Consider the following 17,967-nt stretch of genomic DNA (forward strand, 5'->3'; position numbering starts at 1 on the left):
TCTGTGCTACTAATACCATTTTGGTTTCCTGCAAGATTTAATGGTGTTTTTCTACATAATGCTCAATATTTAAGTAGCTGCGACTTGTCTGCGATAAGACCTAATATTGTATTTGTTTTGTCTATTCTGAGCCCAAGGGAATTACTATTTGTTTTTATAGTGATCATTTTATTTATTATGGTACATTTTGTGTTTGCTAAAACATTACCAGAAAGACAGGAAGTTTGTGAAAATCTTTTTAATGGAGAGACAAAAGAAAAATCTGACAAGGGGTCTAACCCGTCCCATGCTATTCAAAACTGAGGGAAAAAAAAAACGTTTTTTCTAGGTACACTGAGCACTTTAACCATTATAAGAATTGTTGAGTTTATTGAAAACCAGAACTTAATGGAGAACATTTACCACAGTCCTTTGTGTCAAAAGATTTCCCAATGTAATTAATGGGAAATCATAAGAGTAGCCTGTTGAAAGAGCGAATATGGAAGTTCCTAGAATCAGTACACTGGTGTACTGAGAGAAGAGAGGCAAAGGGGGTGTTATATTTATAAATCTTTAGGTGGAATTCATAAAAGGCACATAAATGCCCTGGGAGGAATGAATTTATTTGTTCAGCGAGAGAAAGGTCAAAACAAACATAATAAGAAAAAGAGAATACAAAAGCATACATAGAATAATTAGGAATAAGTTAATTAAGGTTGATTACAGTTAAATAAAGTTTAATACGGGTTTAAATAGGAACATATGTACTATAATTATAAGATTTTTCACTTTACTGGAACTGTCATTTTGTGCAGATCAAAAGACGCTTCTTTGGTCTGCACGTAAAAAAAAAAAAAACAAGTAGGCAAAACACATTATAAATGTGATGTTACAATGTAAAACACTGTTTTCCGATTTCTTTCACACAGCAGCAGCTATCAGCAGTGTGTTTAGGACAGAGTGAGACAGTTTTGAAGCCAAGTCCTGGAACTTTCACCAAGCAGAGCCACCACAGAGTAGTGGAGGAAGACCAGGGTTTATCTTCAAATTATTTAGATGTTTTTTGGGTCTACCTCATATATTTTAGACCTCAACTGTTTAAGTGATGTTAAGACCTAAATACTGATTTTTCATTGAGTTAAAAAAAATGTTTTATGAATCAGGCATTACCAAAAGCATGGAAACAATTTCCTGGATGGATTATGCATGAAAAATTTCCTTTTTGAATAATCAAATAGTAGTATATAGCTTGAATTGACACCTTTAACACTAGTTACTGTATTTTGATGCCTAAGGCTTATAGATTTCATTCTTCCACTTTTGGAGATCTTTTCCTTTAGCACAACTGCTTCCTGATAAAATATGTTGTAAGGGGTTTTTGCACATGCACATGTATATATATATATATATATATATATAAATATACACATTTTTTTTTTTTGATAGATGTCAGAGTTAAATCACCTACCAATTTTTTTTTTCTCTGGGGGACTCTAGCAGAAACATATATATAACCTAGAGCTGTCAGGTCTTTATACCTGTTGTGTCCATTATGAAAAAGCCTCTGTCACCTGATGGATTTTTAAATATTTTTTACATTACATCAAACAGTAGGAACTGGAATAGTAAAGGTATGAGGGAGCAGCCAAAATTCTCAAGTAGAGACCATAAGAAATGATGGCAAGGAGATCTTATTGTTGGAGCATACAAAGCATAAGAAAGCAGGAGCTGATCCAGCACACCAGAATCCACCCATATGTAAAATATCACTTTTGGTGGACTAAAACGTTCAATAATGTAACATCTTGCAAGTTGTAATAGAGATACAGCATGTGTTTTTTTTATGGCAGTAAACAAAAATGTCTAATTACTAAATAATATCATGAAAGGAGGTAATATTTTCAGTTAGGGTTTTTAAAAATGAGAGCTTCGACCCAATAAATGGGACATGCCACAACCGTGCATGGGGCAAAAACTCAGGATTTGCCTCTTTTTTTAGTTTTTAAAGGTGTTGTTCAGTCAGTGTTAGAGTGTACTGGCATCTTGTTTGCCATTACTGTCAAATTAGGATTCTCTGAAATAGACTGTAAGGGGACCTATATCTTAAGATAAACTCAGACAAGCTATTACATCTAAAATTAACAGTGAAATGCATAAACATATTTTACTGTGTGCAGAAGACATCCCATCTTTGCATATACAGATACTGCAGGAGTGGGAGCTGTCAAGACAGAATTAAATATTGCTGCAGCACTGCACTCAGAGATTATAGTGCAAAGCAATTGAATATGCTGGGACTATATAAAAAGATGATGAAAAACACCTGACAGTCCTGAAACAAAGAAGATTTCCACTACTTATGGATGCATCTCTCATCAGAAAACCAAACCTTAAAATTTTGCAAAAAAAAAAATCAAACCCTTATACATTCAAATCTTTCTCAGACAGATGTCTCTAATAAGGCTGTAAGAATCCATAAATTGTTCATGCACAAAATCAAAACTATACACTAATTACCCATCAGAGCTTCAAAGCAGTTTGCCATGGCATGCCGCAAATCTGATTCTCTACACAAGTCTGGTCCATGAGCATACAGCATAAAACGATCCAGTTCCAGTTTCTATAGAAGAATAGGAGATCATATTAACAAAACACAGTTCCTCTCATAATTGTGCACACATATAAAAACAGCACTCCTTTTTTTCCTTTTGTCGCTTCTATTTCATATTACATGAAAGTATCCTCTATATATTAAATTACAGCAAATTTCAAAAATGGCTTCATCTTGACAGAACTCCTTCAGGTAGTTAAATGCAATTTCCAAAGAAAGCAAATATCCGTATTTGCCTGGGATCTCTGCCTGTAGAGGTCCTTAGTTTCCCACAATCCCTCTGTAATCAGCAGTTGGGCCCAGAACCTGCTATTATTTAAGGTTCTTAGAGGATGGAATCTAGGCTATAAATATTTAAATGTTAGAAACATAGAAAAGTGACGGCAGAAAAAGACTGAGTAGTCCATTGAGTCTGCCCATTTTTCTTCCCCTCATTAACTTTATTGTCTGAGTATAGGTGTTTGTCCTAAGCATGTTGGAAGCCATTTACTGTTGACTGTCTCACTACCTCTGCTGGTAGTTTATTCCAAGCATCAAATGTAATTTCAGTAAAATAATACTTTCTAAGATTAGAACTTTCCTCCAGTTAGTTTGAGGTAATGTCCCTGTGTTTGCCCTCCTGAATCTTTTAACCTTACCCCCCCCCCGATGTATTTAAAGGTTTCTGTCATGTACACTCTTTCCCTTCTTTCCCCAAGACTGTACATATTAAGTTCCTGAAGTCACTCTCAACATGTTTTATTCCCCAGACCTTTCACCATTTTTGTTACCCATCTCGTTCTATTTGATCCATATCTTTTTGTAAGTGAGGTCTCCAGAACTGGACACAGTATTCTAAATTAGTTCTGCCTAAAGATCTATACAGAGGAATCAGAACCTCCTTCCTCCTGCTAGTGATGCCTCCTATTATATTTGCTTTTCCCACTGCCTGGCAACACGGTTTGCTCATTTTGCAATCTATAATAAGTACCCCCAAATATTTTTCTTCTGTAGTATTGGCTAACAGTGTACCCCCAATGTTGTTCTCTCCCAGTGGATTCTTTTTTCCTAGATACATTATTTTACATTTAGAAATATTGAACTGGAGGAAAACAGAATTAAACTATCTTGGAATAATACTAAGAGCATCTCTGGGGAATTTATATCAAGCTAATTATATTCCACTCCACAATGAAATCAAAACAGAGATTAGGAAAACATCACGACCACTTTCATGATTAAGAAGGATACATATGGTGAAAATGGTATTTCTCCCAAAAATCTTATATAAATTTAAAATAATGCCAATAGTACTTCCCCAGGTTTTTTTTTTTTTAGAACATTAAAGACTATGATTTTAAGATACATCTGGCAAAATAAGAAGCAAGAGAACAGTTTGCGTTATGAAGTAGAGATAAAACACAAGGAGGGCTAGCAGTACCAGATATAAAAAGATATTACAATGCAGTAATAATCACACGAATAATGGAATGGACAAACACAAAAAGTGAAAAGAAGATGGGTTAAAATGGAGAACGCAATAGGTAAGGCACACTTGGATAAAACTATATGGTTACCACAAAAAAAAAGATCACTTGATGAGGGCACACACGATTTGACTAAAAATGTGTTTAAAGTTTGGGATCTTATTTATAGACAAGTAAGATGGGAATATAATTCACCACTCATTCCACTAGCAGGGACAAATTATTTTCTACCACGTAAAGAAGCACTGTTTGGGTCTTGGTTAGAGAATGTACAATTAAAAGATATTACGATTAAAGGGAAAATATGACCACTTCAAGAACTAAAACACAGAGATGAATTTAAAAATATAAATGAATGGAGGTATTTGCAGTTCATGGTTGCTCTACCACAACCAATAAGAGGAGAATTTGAACTCAAGAGAAAAACTATGTAATTTACAGACAACAGTAAAACATGGAATATCTAAGGTTTATAGAGCCCTCGCGGAGTTGGGGGGGGGGGGGCTGGAATTGCCTGCATTCATTAGGAAATGGAAAGAGGAACTGGATATAAGAATAAACGAGCAACAAGCAGTTAAGGTGCTGAGTGCGGCACACGCGACTGACATAAATACAATTGAGATTAATTAAAAATGTATAGTGAGATGGTATATAACACCTGGGAAAGCCCAAAAAAATATCACCAAAGTAATTCCCATTTATGTTGGAAAGGTTGTAATCAGAAGTGCACTATGACACACATTTGGTGGGAGTGTTTTAAAATTCAGGAATATTGGCAAGAGATATAACAATATATTAAAGAGATTACAGGGGAAGAGATACAAAATGAACCAAAGGTATGTTTATTCCATAAAACAAATTGTACAAAAAAACAATATAAGAGTACCTTGGCACCACATTTAATAAACGCAGCGAAAGGACTGATACCAAAAAAATGGCTAGACTCGAGGAAGCCCACTATAAAATAATGGTTTGAAAGAATAGATTATTTTTACAAAATGGAATTTCTCTGTAGTAGAGAATAGAGGGATTTAACATATGGAAAAAAATGGATTTTAAGAAAACTAGAAATATACTGAGAAATGGGTAGAGTAGATAGAGGGAGGAGGAAAGGTAGAAAAGATTGAAGAGGGGAGATCGGCACTAGGGAAAGGGGAGGAGGGAGGAAAGGGGGTAGGGAAAGAGGGGGAAATTAAATATTTAATGGAATGTTTGATATTGACCTCTGTCATTTTTATCAATGAAAAATCAAATACAATATTTTTTTTTTTTTAAATAAATAAAATAAATATATATATATATATAATATATATATATATATATATATAGAACTTCAGTTTCCACTGCTTTGACCAATCTTCCAGCAATGCCAAATCAAGTTCCCATGGAAAAACCCACTGTACATTATGGTCTTACTACAAATGAGATTTAGTGCAGCAACTAGACTGGTAGGGGAAATCTGGAAACTACAGATCTGGGTTCAGATAAAATCTGGGAACAGCATGGGGGGGGAAGGCCCTCTGTTTTATTATCCTGAGAGTCGCAAAAAAGCAAGTTAGATTTCTTGGCCATTTCATGGAGCAAAAGAACAAACAAAGCAGATGTGGTCACAGTACAAGTAAAAGCATAATATATTGGTTGAGAAGGCAATCTTGTACAAGCTACATGAGCCACCGTTTTTAATTTTATTAATATATGAATAGCTGGACACCATCTCTCCCCAATTCTTGATAGTTCATGCTGACTTCAGTGACTAAATCGATTTATTTAGTATACATTATTATACAGGATTTATATAGCGCCAACAGTTTGCGCAGCGCTTTACAATGTGGGGGAAGACAATACAGTTACAGTACAATTCAATACAGGAGGAATCAGAGGGCCCTGCTTGTTAGAGCTTACAATCTAGAAGGGAGGGTCAAGTGAAACAAAAGGCAGGAACCGAGGGGGATGGGCAGATGGATAAAATGGAGGTAGAGTTGTTAGGTGTGGGTAGGATAGGCTTCTCTGAAGAGGAGGGTTTTCAGAGATCGCCTAAAAGCTAATAGTGTAGGAGATAATCAGACAGATAAGGGTAAGGAGTTCCATAGGATTGGAGAGGCTCTGGTAAAGTCCTAGAGGCGAGCATGGGAGGAGGTGACAAGGGAGCTAGAGAGCAGGAGGTTTTGAGAGGAATGAAGAGAGCGATTAGGTTGGTATTTTGAGATTAGGCAAGTGATGTAGTTGGGGGCTAAGCTGCGGATGGCTTTGTGAGATGTTGTTAGTATTTTGAATTTAATTCATTGGGTGAGCGGAAGCCAGTGGAGGGCTTGACAGAGGAGCAGTGGACACTGAGCGATTGGTAAGATGGATGAGTCTGGCGGCAGCATTCATGATGGATTGAAGGGGGGTTAGCCTGTGTAGAGTTAAGCCAATGAGAAGGGAATTGCAGTATTTGAGGCGTGAGATGACCAGGGAGTGAACTAGAAGCTTTGTTGTGTCTTTGGTTAGAAAGGGGCGTATTTTGGAGATGTCGCGGAAGTTAAGGCGGCAAGATTTGGACAGCGATGGGATGTGGGGCTTGAAGGAGAGTTCAGAGTCCAGGACAACACCTAGGACCTTGGCATGCGGGGATGGGCTCATAGTAATTCCATCAATATTGACAGAGAGATCAGGGGAAGGGGCATCATTATGTAAGATTATAAAAAAGATTTAGGCTCTGTTCACATCTAGGTGTCTTGGATCACGGGAGAAATTGATGCGATTCTGCCCACAATCCGGAATCAATGGAAATTGCGGTACACTCTTGCGTTCCTTGTCACTTCTAATGGCACCCCAATCACGGTGCGATTTTGCCGTGATTGGCGCCCAATGAATCACGGGACGCTTGTCGCTCAAAAGAAGTCCTAGGACTTCTTTTGAGAGACAGGCGTCCTTTGATACTGTTTGTGCAATTTTACCGCATTTCTTCGGGAGACAATCAGGGCAAAATCACGCCCTATTGGCGTCAATACAAAATCACGTCCCATTGACTTCAATGCAATAACGCATTCCATTGACTTCAATGCAAAAATGCATCCGATTGACTTTAATGCAAAAATGCCAGCCACATTAAATTAAAAAAATGTATAAATTATAAAAAAAAACTGTCCGTTTCGTTTTCGGGCAAGAGCCTCCTGATTTTTTGGTTTTGGCACCGGAATGTTCATTTTTATTTTTCATATTTTATTTTAAAATCTACAATTTTTTTTGTTTTGGATAGAGTGGGGAACATTTTTATTGCTGCATGTCTCCACAGTGGGAGATTTCCACTTGCTTTCCATCAGTATAGGAATTCATATAAATCTCTCCAATGGGGGGTGAAAAAAAAAAACACTTTTTTTGTATAGCTGGCAAGGGTTAGAACATCTGACAATGTGTGACAACTGCTCCTCCCATTTCTTGTATACATGTCACAGAGACAGGTAAAATCCCATCCTCGCTCTAGCCAAAACAAAAAAAAAACCTGACTGAAGTGAGTCTTTATTATTTACAGATGTTTATATTGTATTTTTAATTTTAGTTCTATATTACCATTTACTGAAAGCCTTAAAATATAACTTACAAGTAACTCACTGTTCAGTTCTCCATTTACCATGCAGGTCAATTCTCATCCCCAAATGCTGAATGAGACTGAAATTCTTTATACATAAGGTTCATGGCAGGTTAAACATTAACAGAAATATCTGTCTAAAAAGCTTGAAATCTAACACTGCTAAAGAAGCACTTACCTTTCCTGTTAAGTGCTTTGACTTTTTAGCTCATTTTATATTGCCATCTATATAATGCATCTTGCATTATGACATGCTCTGGACTTTTTTTCTAAATGTACAGGGAATTATACTTTTTCTATAACTGTATTGTACAGGCTAAAATGTCTTCCTTTAAGAATAGCAGTGGTGTGTGTGATTCAAAAAGAATAAAACACCTAATTAAAGCGGAACTACACTGCACCGCAAACCAAAAATGCAATTTATTAATTTTTAAAATTCAAATCAAACTCCCCATCCACCCATGTCTCTATGCTTTATTTTGCTGAGAAATCATTTATAAAAACACCCCCTAGCACTTCTGGCTGTGGCCTATCTTATGTAAGGGCAGATGATTCATGTCACATTTACTTCCTGGAATCATCTGCCCTTAGCCCAGGCAGGAGGGTGTGTTTAGTTGAGAAAACCCATCCTGCCCTCCTGAAGACTGCTGGGGAGTATAAAAACATATGCCTAGGCATGGAAACCAGGAAGTAACTGAAGAAATACAAAAAAAGGTTTAAAACAAAGAGTTTAATATACTTCCCTATCTATTTTAAAAAAGAATAGCGCACACATGCAAAAGAAATAACTATCAAATATGAAGACAATCCATAAATAAAAATGGGGATTTGGTCCCACCATATGGCCATATCGTGCTCAAGACTCAGAGTCCACTATCAAGTAGATATAGGAGGAGTCTCTTGTAGTGCAGTAGCACATCTCTCCCAGCAAGGAGTGTTGTCTCCAAGGGTTAGAGAGGCTGGATTCATCCTTTTTTTATGGATAGTGTAGGACCCACTGATAATGGGGTACTTTGACGTAGTGGTGGGCTTGAGCACGATATGGCCATATGGTGGGACCAAATCCCCATTTTTATTTATGGATTGTCTTCATATTTGATAGTCATTTCTTTTGCATGTGTGCGCTATTTTTTTTTAATATACTTGTCACTCGGTTCATAGCTGCACCAGCTTTAGAAATACATGTTCAGGGTTTGCTCCCCCAACTTTTTTCTTGTTTCCTATCTATTTACTAATGCTAGCAGCATACGGATAAAATATAGTCAATGTTGATTACGAGAATGAATTTACACTTTAGGCCAGGTTCACACATATTCGACCGCGGGTTAATGCGTGGGGTTGGATGCATCCATGTTCACTGGTTCAGGTGCGAATCAGGTCCGAATTTTTGCGTGAATTCGCACCTGAATCGGACCAGAAGATGCGCAGGAACCTTTTTCAATGCGGACTGCTGCCGACCTGGACCTGTGTAAACCAGCTCCATTGAGAGATGTTAATACTCGCCTGTCATGGAAGTTGCGTGCTGGGAAACCCGCATCCAATTCACATATATTTGAACCCAGCCTTAAGGTTTTTTAATGTTTAACCGGTTGCCACCCGCCCGCCGCAGGCAGCCGCTACTGCACAAACAGACATAGGTATACATCGCTCGCCCGCCTGCAGCTAGGGGGCGAGCGCGCACTGCCACGCTCCAGCCAACGTTCGGCAGCAGGGACTCCGATGCACGGGGCAGGCTGCTCCAATTGCTGCCTGACACCCACGATCGTTCCCCGCTGAGAGAGAAGAATGGTCAGCTGTTGTAAACACAGCTGACCATTCGTCTCCCTGGAATGATCACAGAATGCCTGTGATCCTTCTATATAGGAACACAGGTCTCTGTGATGATTTCACAAGTTACGCCCCCCATAGTTAGAAACACGCCCCTAGGTACACATTTAACCCCTGGATCACCCACAGTGTTAACCCCTTCCCTGCCAGTGTCATTATTACAGTAACAGTGCATATTTTTTAGCACTGATTACTGTAGTAATGTCACTGGTACCCCCAAAAGTGTCAATAATGTCAGTCAGGGGTCTGATCTGTCTGCCACAATGTCGCAGTCCCGCAAAAAAATTGCAGATCACTGCTATTACTAGTAAAAAAGAAAAAAAAAAACAATAAAAATTACATAAATCTTTCCCGTTTGTGCAAACCAATCAAAATATGCTTATTGCGATTTTTTTTACCAAAAATATGTAGCAGAAAACAAATTGGCATAAAATGTTAAAAAATTTAGATTTTTTAATTTTTTTTTGGGGAATGTTATATAGTAGAATGTGAAAAATATTGTTTTTTTTTCAGAAATGTCGACTATTTTTTATTTTTAGCGCAATAAATAAAAATCGCAGAGGTGATCAAAAACCACCAAAAGAAAGCTCTATTTGTGGGGAAAAAAAGTACATCAATTTAATTTAGGTACCGCGTCGCACGACCGCACAATTGTCCAATAAAATAATGCAGTGCCGAATTGCAAAATGTGGCCTGGTCATTAAGGGGGCAAATCCTTCCGGTCCAGAAGTGGTTAAAGTGATTGTAAAGGTTCAAATTTTATTTTTTTTTTTAAATAACAAACATGTTATACTTACCTGCTTTTTGCAAGGGTTTTGCACAGAGCAGCCCCAATCTTCCTCTTTTGGGGTGCCCCGGCATCACTTCGGACTCCTCCCTCTTTATCGAGTGCCCCCACGGAGATCCGGTTTCTATGGGGGCACCTGTGTGGGCACGCTCCCGTGTCCTGCTGCTGTGTCCATTGACACAATCTATCCAATGAGGACCAGAGACAGCGGCTGGAATGGCTATGCTTGAGCTCGTTGCTGGAACATTTGGGTTCAGGTAAGAATAACGGGGGTCTGGGGGCAGCTGCAACCAAGAAGATTTTTCACCTTAATGTGAAAAACCTTGAAACTTTACAACTCCTTGAATTCTGTCTTGACAACTCCCACTCCAGATGGGATGTCTTCTGCACACAGTAAAATATGTTTATGCATTTTACTGTTCATTTTAGATGTAATGGCTTGTCTGGGTTTATCTGAAGATATAGGTCCCCTTATAGTCTCTTTCAAAGAATCCTAATTTGACGGTAATGGCAAACATGATGCCAGTTCACTGTAACACTGACCAAATAACTCCTTTAAAAACTAAAAAAGAGGCAAATACTGAGTTTTTGTCCTATTCACAATTGAGGCATGTCCTATTTATTGGGTGAAAACTCTTATTACATACAGCTGCAAGAAAAAGTATGTGAACCCTTTGGAATGAGAAGGATTTCTGCACAAATTGGTCATAAAATGTGATCTGATCTTCATCTAAGTCACAACAATAGACAATCACAGTCTGCTTAAACTAATAACACACAAAGAATGAAATGTTGCCATGTTTTTATTGAACACACCATGTAAACAGTCACTGTGCAGGTGGAAAAAGTATGTGAACCCCTAGACTAATGACATCTCCAAGAACTAATTGGAGTGAGATATCAGCCAACTGGAGTCCAATCAATGAGATGAGATTGGAGGTGTTGGTTACAACTGCCCTGCCCTATAAAAAAACACACACCAGTTCTGGGTTTGCTTTTCACAAGAAGCATTGCCTGATGTGAATGATGCCTCGCACAAAAGAGCTCTCAGAAGACCTACGATTAAGAATTGTTGACTTGCATAAAGCTGGAAAGGGTTATAAAAGTATCTCCAAAAGCCTTGCTGTTCATCAGTCCACGGTAAGACAAATTGTCTATAAATGGAGAAAGTTCAGCACTGCTGCTACTCTCCCTAGGAGTGGCCGTCCTGTAAAGATGACTGCAAGAGCACAGCGCAGACTGCTCAATGAGGTGAAGAAGAATCCTAGAGTGTCAGCTAAAGACTTACAAAAGTCACTGGCAAATGCTAACATCCCTGTTAGCGAATCTACAATACGTAAAACAGTCAACAAGAATGGATTTCATGGGAGGATACCACAGAGTAAGCCACTGCTGTCCAAACAAAACATTGCTACATGTTTACAGTTTGCACAAGAGCACCTGGATGTTCCACAGCAGTACTGGCAAAATATTCTGTGGACAGATGAAACCTTTGGGGCTGCTTTGCTGCATCAGGGCCTGGACAGATTGCTATCATCAAAGGAAAAATGAATTCCCAAGTTTATCAAGACATTTTGCAGGAGAACTTAAGGCCATCTGTCTACCAGCTGAAGCTCAACAGAAGATGGGTGTTGCAACAGGACAATGACCCAAAGCATAGAAGTAAATGAACAACAGAATGGCTTAAAAAGAAGAAAATAAGCTTCTGAAGTGGCCCAGGGAGAGTCCTGACCTCAACCCGATTGAGATGCTGTGCCATGACCTCAAGAAAGGGATTCACACCAGACATCCCAAGAATATTGCTGAACTGAAACAGTTCTGTAAAGAGGAATGGTCAAGAATTACTCCTGACCGTTGTGCACGTCTGATCTGCAACTACAGGAAACGTTTGGTTGAAGTTATTGCTGCCAAAGGAGGTTCAACCAGTTATTAAATCCAAGGGTTCCCATACTTTTTCCACCTGCACTGTGAATGTTTACATGGTGTGTTCAATAAAAACATGGCAAAATTTCATTCTTTGTGTGTTATTAGTTTAAGCAGACTGTGGTTGTCTATTGTTGTGACTTAGATGCTGATGATCAGATCCCTTTTTATGACCAATTTGTGCAGAAATCCTTATTCCAAAGGGTTCACATACTTTTTCTTGCAGCTGTAGTAAGATTTTTAAAAACCTTAACTAAAAATATTACCTCCTTTCATAGAATTATTTAGTAATTAGACATTTTTTTGTTTACTACCTTAAAAAAACACTAGCTGTATCTTTATTACAACTAGCCAGATGTTACATTATTAAAAGTGTTAGTCCACCAAAAGTAATATTTTATTTATGGGTGGATTCTGGTGTGCTGAATCAGCTCCTGCTTTCTTATTCTTCGTATGCTCCAACAATAAATCTCCCTGCCATAATTTCTAACTGTCTCTACTTGAGAATTTTGGCTGCTCCCACATACCTTTGCTGTTCCAGTTCCCACTGTTTGATGTAATGTAAAAAATATTTAAAAATCCATCAGGAGGTATAGGCTTTTTCATAATGGAAACAGCAGGTATAAAGACCTGACAGCTCAAGGTTATATATGTTTCTGCTAGAGTCCCCCCAGAGAAAAAAAAAATGATAGTTGATTTAACTCTGACATCTATCAAAAAAAAAAATATGAGTTTTGGGTGGACTGATCAATACATTATTAAGTATTTATTTTCTCATACTCATGTGGATATGTAAAAACCCCTTACAACATATTTTATCAGGAAGCAGTTGTGCTAAAGGAAAAGATCACAAAAACTGGAAGAATGAAACCTATGAAGATCTCCCTGCCATCATTTCTGTCATAAAGAGTCCATTACAGATCATCATCAGAACAATTTTGTTTGTATTATAATAAGTTCTTTATAATACCATTAGTGTCTAAATGCTTTACCCTATAGCACTGCAAGCAATCCCCTTCCCTGTCCCATAAAGGAACCTGTAGCAAGCAAGATAATGGAGCTACTATTGCTGACTTCTTTTTTGGATCATACTTGATTGCCAAGCTTATCCAATGTTTCAGTACTTTCTAAGCCTCTAAACTGGTTAAAGTATTAAGAATAGGAGTTCCGATTTCATTTATCTGATCTGCATATTTGTCTTGGGCAGGTGTCTCAAAGTGTTTGAGTCTGAGACAGCCATGTAACTAGTATTCCTAGGAGGAGGTCAGCAGGGACAACACAAAGATCTCCAGCTGCCTGTGATGCCCCATACACACGTGCAGATTATCTGCAGACTTTTGTCTGCAGACTTACCTTTTCTATGTAGTGCAAGGGCCTGGCGGATTGCATACAAATTGAAAGTGTTTAGGTTTGACCTCATATTATATGGTTTTGGTAAGTCTGCAGACAAAAGTCTGCAGATAATCTGCACGTGTGTATGGGGCATAACACACAGGAAGCATGAAACATTTTTTTTTTTATACAGTTTTTTTGAGGACAGAGCCAACTCAACAAAAGTATACAGAGAAAATGTATAGGAATGAAGGAGCTCCTAAAATTGTGGTCAACTCAATTACATTAGAATGCAGTATATAATGTGTGGGGTTTACAATACAAGTACAGTGCCTTGCGAAAGTATTCTGCCCCCTTGAACTTTGCGACCTTTTGCCACATTTCAGTCTTCAAACATAAAGATATAAAACTGTAATTTTTTGAGAAGAATCAACAAGTGGGACACAATCATGAAGTGGAACAAAATTTATTGGATATTTCAAACTTTTTTAACAAATAAAAAACTGAAAAATTGGGTGTGCAAAATTATTCAGCCCCCTTAAGTTAATACTTTGTAGTGCCACCTTTTGCTGCGATTGCAGCTGTAAGTCGCTTGGGGTATGTCTCTATCAGTTTTGCACATTGAGAGACTGAAATTTTTGCCCTTCCTCCTTGCAAAACAGCTCGAGCTCAGTGAGGTTGGATGGAGAGCGTTTGTGAACAGCAGTTTTCAGTTCTTTCCACAGATTCTCGATTGGATTCAGGTCTGGACTTTGACTTGGCCATTCTAACACCTGGATATATTTATTTGTGAACCATTCCATTGTAGATTTTGCTTTATGTTTTAGATCATTGTCTTGATTGGAAGACAAATCTCTGTCCCAGTCTCAGGTCTTTTACAGACTCCATCAGGTTTTCTTCCAGAATGGTCCTGTATTTGGCTCCATCCATCTTCCCATAAATTTTAACCATCTTCCCTGTCCCTGCTGAAGAAAAGCAGGCCCAAACCATGATGCTGCCACCACCATGTTTGACAGTGGGGATGGTGTGTTCAGGGTGATGAGCTGTAATGCTTTTACGCCAAACATAACGTTTTGCATTGTTGCCAAATGTTCGATTTTGGTTTCATCTGACCAGAGCACCTTCTTCCACATGTTTGCTGTGTCTCCCAGGTGGCTTGTGGCAAACTTTAAACAACACTTTTTATGGATATCTTTAAGAAATGGCTTTCTTCTTGCCACTCTTCCATAAAGGCCAGATTTGTGCAGTATACGACTGATTGTTGTCCTTTGGACAGAGTCTCCCACCTCAGCTGTAGATCTCTGCAGTTCATCCAGAGTGATCATGGGCCTCTTGGCTGCATCTCTGATCAGTCTTTTCCTTGTATGAGCTGAAAGTTTAGAGGGACAACCAGGTCTGCGTAGATGTGCAGTGGTCTGATACTCCTTCCATGTCAATATTATTGCTTGCACAGTGCTCCTTGGGATGTTTAAAGCTTGGGAAATCTTTTTGTATCCAAATCCGGCTTTAAACTTCTCCAGAACAGTATTTCGGACCTGCTTGGTGTGTTCCTTGTTCTTTATGATGCTCTCTGTGCTTTAAACGGACATCACAGTGCAGGTGCATCTATATGGAGACTTGATTACACACAGGTGGATTCTATTTATCATCATTATTCATTTAGGTCAACATTGGATCATTCAGAGATCCTCACTGAACTTCTGGAGAGAGTTTGCTGCACTGAAAATAAAGGGGCTGAATAATTTTGCACGCCCAATTTGTCAGTTTTTTATTTGTTAACAAAGTTTGAAATATCCAATAAATTTCGTTCCACTTCATGATTGTGTCCCACTTGTTGTTGATTCTTCACAAAAAATTACAGTTTTATATCTTTATGTTTGAAACCTGAAATGTGGCAAAAGGTCGCAAAGTTCAAGGGGGCCGAATACTTTCGCAAGGCACTGTATGTATTTACTGAGTTTCAAGAAGTGAGTGAGATTAAAGTGGTTCTAAAGGTCCAAAGTTTTTTACCTTAAAGCGACATTAAAGCTTTGTTTTCTTTAATTAAAATTACAAACATGGTATACTTGCCTGCTCTGTGCTATGGTTTTGCATAGAGCAGCCCGATCCTCTTCTTCTGGGATCCCCCTGACAGCGCTTCAGGCTCTTCCTCTTTGGCAAGTGCCCCATTGTAAGCTGCCCTGTCTGCATCTATTGACACAGAGTGGGCAGCTCGGGTCTGCCCCTGCTCACTTGGCATAGCATTTGCTTGATAGCAGCTGGAGCCATTGGCTCCCGCAGCTATCAATCTGCAAGGGAGGAGGAAGACATAGTTGAGAGACGCTGCTCTTGGGCACACTGCTGGATCAGATCGGGCTCAGAAAAGTAGGGGGGATTTTGCAGCGCAGAAGGTTTTTCACCTTAATGCATAGAATGCTTTAAGGTGAAAAACCTTAAGGCTTTAGAACCACTTTAATAAATTCCATGCAATAAGGTAAAAAACCTTCTGCATGTAGTTCCCCTCTAAATACTGTACCTAAATACCTGAGCCAGCTCTCGATTCAGTGATGTTCACAAGAGCTCTCTCACTCCTCTTTGAACAGAAAGGCAGCAGCGGGAGCCATTGGTTTCTGCTGCTGCTAATTACAGCCAGTGAAGAGAGAGCAGGGGGTGGGGCTGAGCCACGCTCTGTGTGTAAATGAACACAAGGAGCCAGCTTGGAACTGAGAACACACGAGTACCCCCCATAGCAAGCGACTTGGTATGTGGGCATTCGGAAGGGGGCAGGAGCCCAAAGCACCGGCAGGGGACCCAAGAAGAGGAGGATTGGGGCTGATCTGTGAAAAACTATTGCACAGAGCAGGTAAATATAACCTGTTTGCTATTGAAAAAAATGCACTTAGAATCACTTTAGGCCCTTGGCTGTAGATCTCGCATAGTTCCAACCAATGGAAACCTCCACATTTTAGTGATATTAACAGAACCTGGGAAGCAGGAAGGGGAAGGAGGAGGATGACAGACATGGGCTAAGAGAATAGAAGGGAGAGCATACCAAGCTTAGTTCTTGAGAAAGGCAGGGTCAGAGAGAAGATAGAAAGGTAGGTAAGGTGGGGAGGGAAAACTGGAGAGAAAAACTAAGGAAGAGGGAGGACAAAGATTAAGCAAAACAATATAAGACAGCAGAATGAAAATGGAGAAAGGGAAAGCTTCAGTAGTTTACAATCAAGCTAAGGGTATTATCATACCACCAATCATATTCAAAACAACCTTGAAAGTCTAAATACGACTAATTATGTAGGAAGAAAAGACAGAGGATGTTCCATAGTACATATTTTTTTAAGTCAGTACACTGCTTCTGCCCTTCTAATGTACCTGCAAAGTGGTTTGGATGTGCTGGGATGATAGTGGAATGCAGAAAACTCAGACAAAAGGTAAATTAGGTGGAATATTTTATCAAAGCAGGAATATTTGGAAAAAAATTCTGGGCTCACTGGTTGATTTCTCCTTTCCGAAGGTTTTTCTTGAACTTCTTAAAATCACACATCCCTTCTTGACCAGGTTACAGTTGTGCAATGAGAGTGAATAGTGTTCTATTTAATAAGGGGCCAGTAGAAAAGGAACTGCCACTGTAGTGGTTTTACAGTCTCCCAGCAAACTTCAGCCCAAGTGGGTAAAAGTTAGACTGCAAAAGTTGTTTCCAATTATTTGTGGGTCTGTAGTAACATTTTGAACCACTGTTGTAACATTTTTGTGGCGAGGATGCTTTAACAAAGGTGGCAACCTTTTATCTATAACAAAGGTGGCAACATTTTATCCATAACTAACAAGGGGTGGCAACCTTTAATCTACATGGTATTCTATGCTTTAGTCTGTGTTAGTGTTGAAAGTAGATTTCTACACTGGTAGTGAATGTTTTGGCCAAGTCACGCATAGTTACTAGCAGAAGATGCTCTCAAACAGAAAGCAGAATAAATGAGATTGGTAACTGCTGGGTTAAAGCATTTATTCTAACCAGAATAGAAACGGCAATTTAATGCAATGGAATAGTTCAATGTCGTTGTTAACATTCAGAGTGATAAAATATTTATTGGCATATCTGAAATGTCTTATACTGTAAGATACATTAAATAACTGCCTGTCACAGAGCTCTTTGGGTTACAAAATTGGCACAAATGTACTTTGATCATTTTTTTTTTTTAAATTGCTGAAAAAAATTAAATGCTTACATTCTTTCTGTAATAAGAGCATATTCATCTGCTTAAAATTTAAAGGTTAAGCAAGAAGAAAGTATTTTAATTGTGTGACTGTACTTTAATGCCATATTTTTCCATTATTGCTGATTAGATACTCATCTGGAAAATGGCTACAGTTGGTTTTATAATTTTTTCATCAGCAAATTAGCAGAATGAGAATGTGTGTAGGGTGGAGAGAGGGGGAGTTCTATACATACAAATTTAGTCTATCCTAACGATTGTGACATTTATAAAGACGC

General features: G+C 38.6%; 1 protein-coding gene across 1 annotated transcript in view; it reads right to left on the reverse strand.

Moving 5' to 3' along the window:
• The window catches only part of DROSHA (drosha ribonuclease III), a 649,328-nt gene that overhangs the window by 87,004 nt on the left and 544,357 nt on the right, over positions 1 to 17,967 (reverse strand). Inside the window, exon 22 of the mRNA XM_082259249.1 lies at positions 2,497 to 2,599. Coding sequence (XP_082115375.1) covers positions 2,497 to 2,599 — 103 coding nt within the window. The remainder of the gene's footprint in view (positions 1 to 2,496; positions 2,600 to 17,967) is intronic.

This window comes from Pelophylax lessonae (assembly GCF_965119305.1).
Source record: "Pelophylax lessonae genome assembly, chromosome: 5".
NCBI classification, from domain to species: domain Eukaryota; kingdom Metazoa; phylum Chordata; class Amphibia; order Anura; family Ranidae; genus Pelophylax; species Pelophylax lessonae.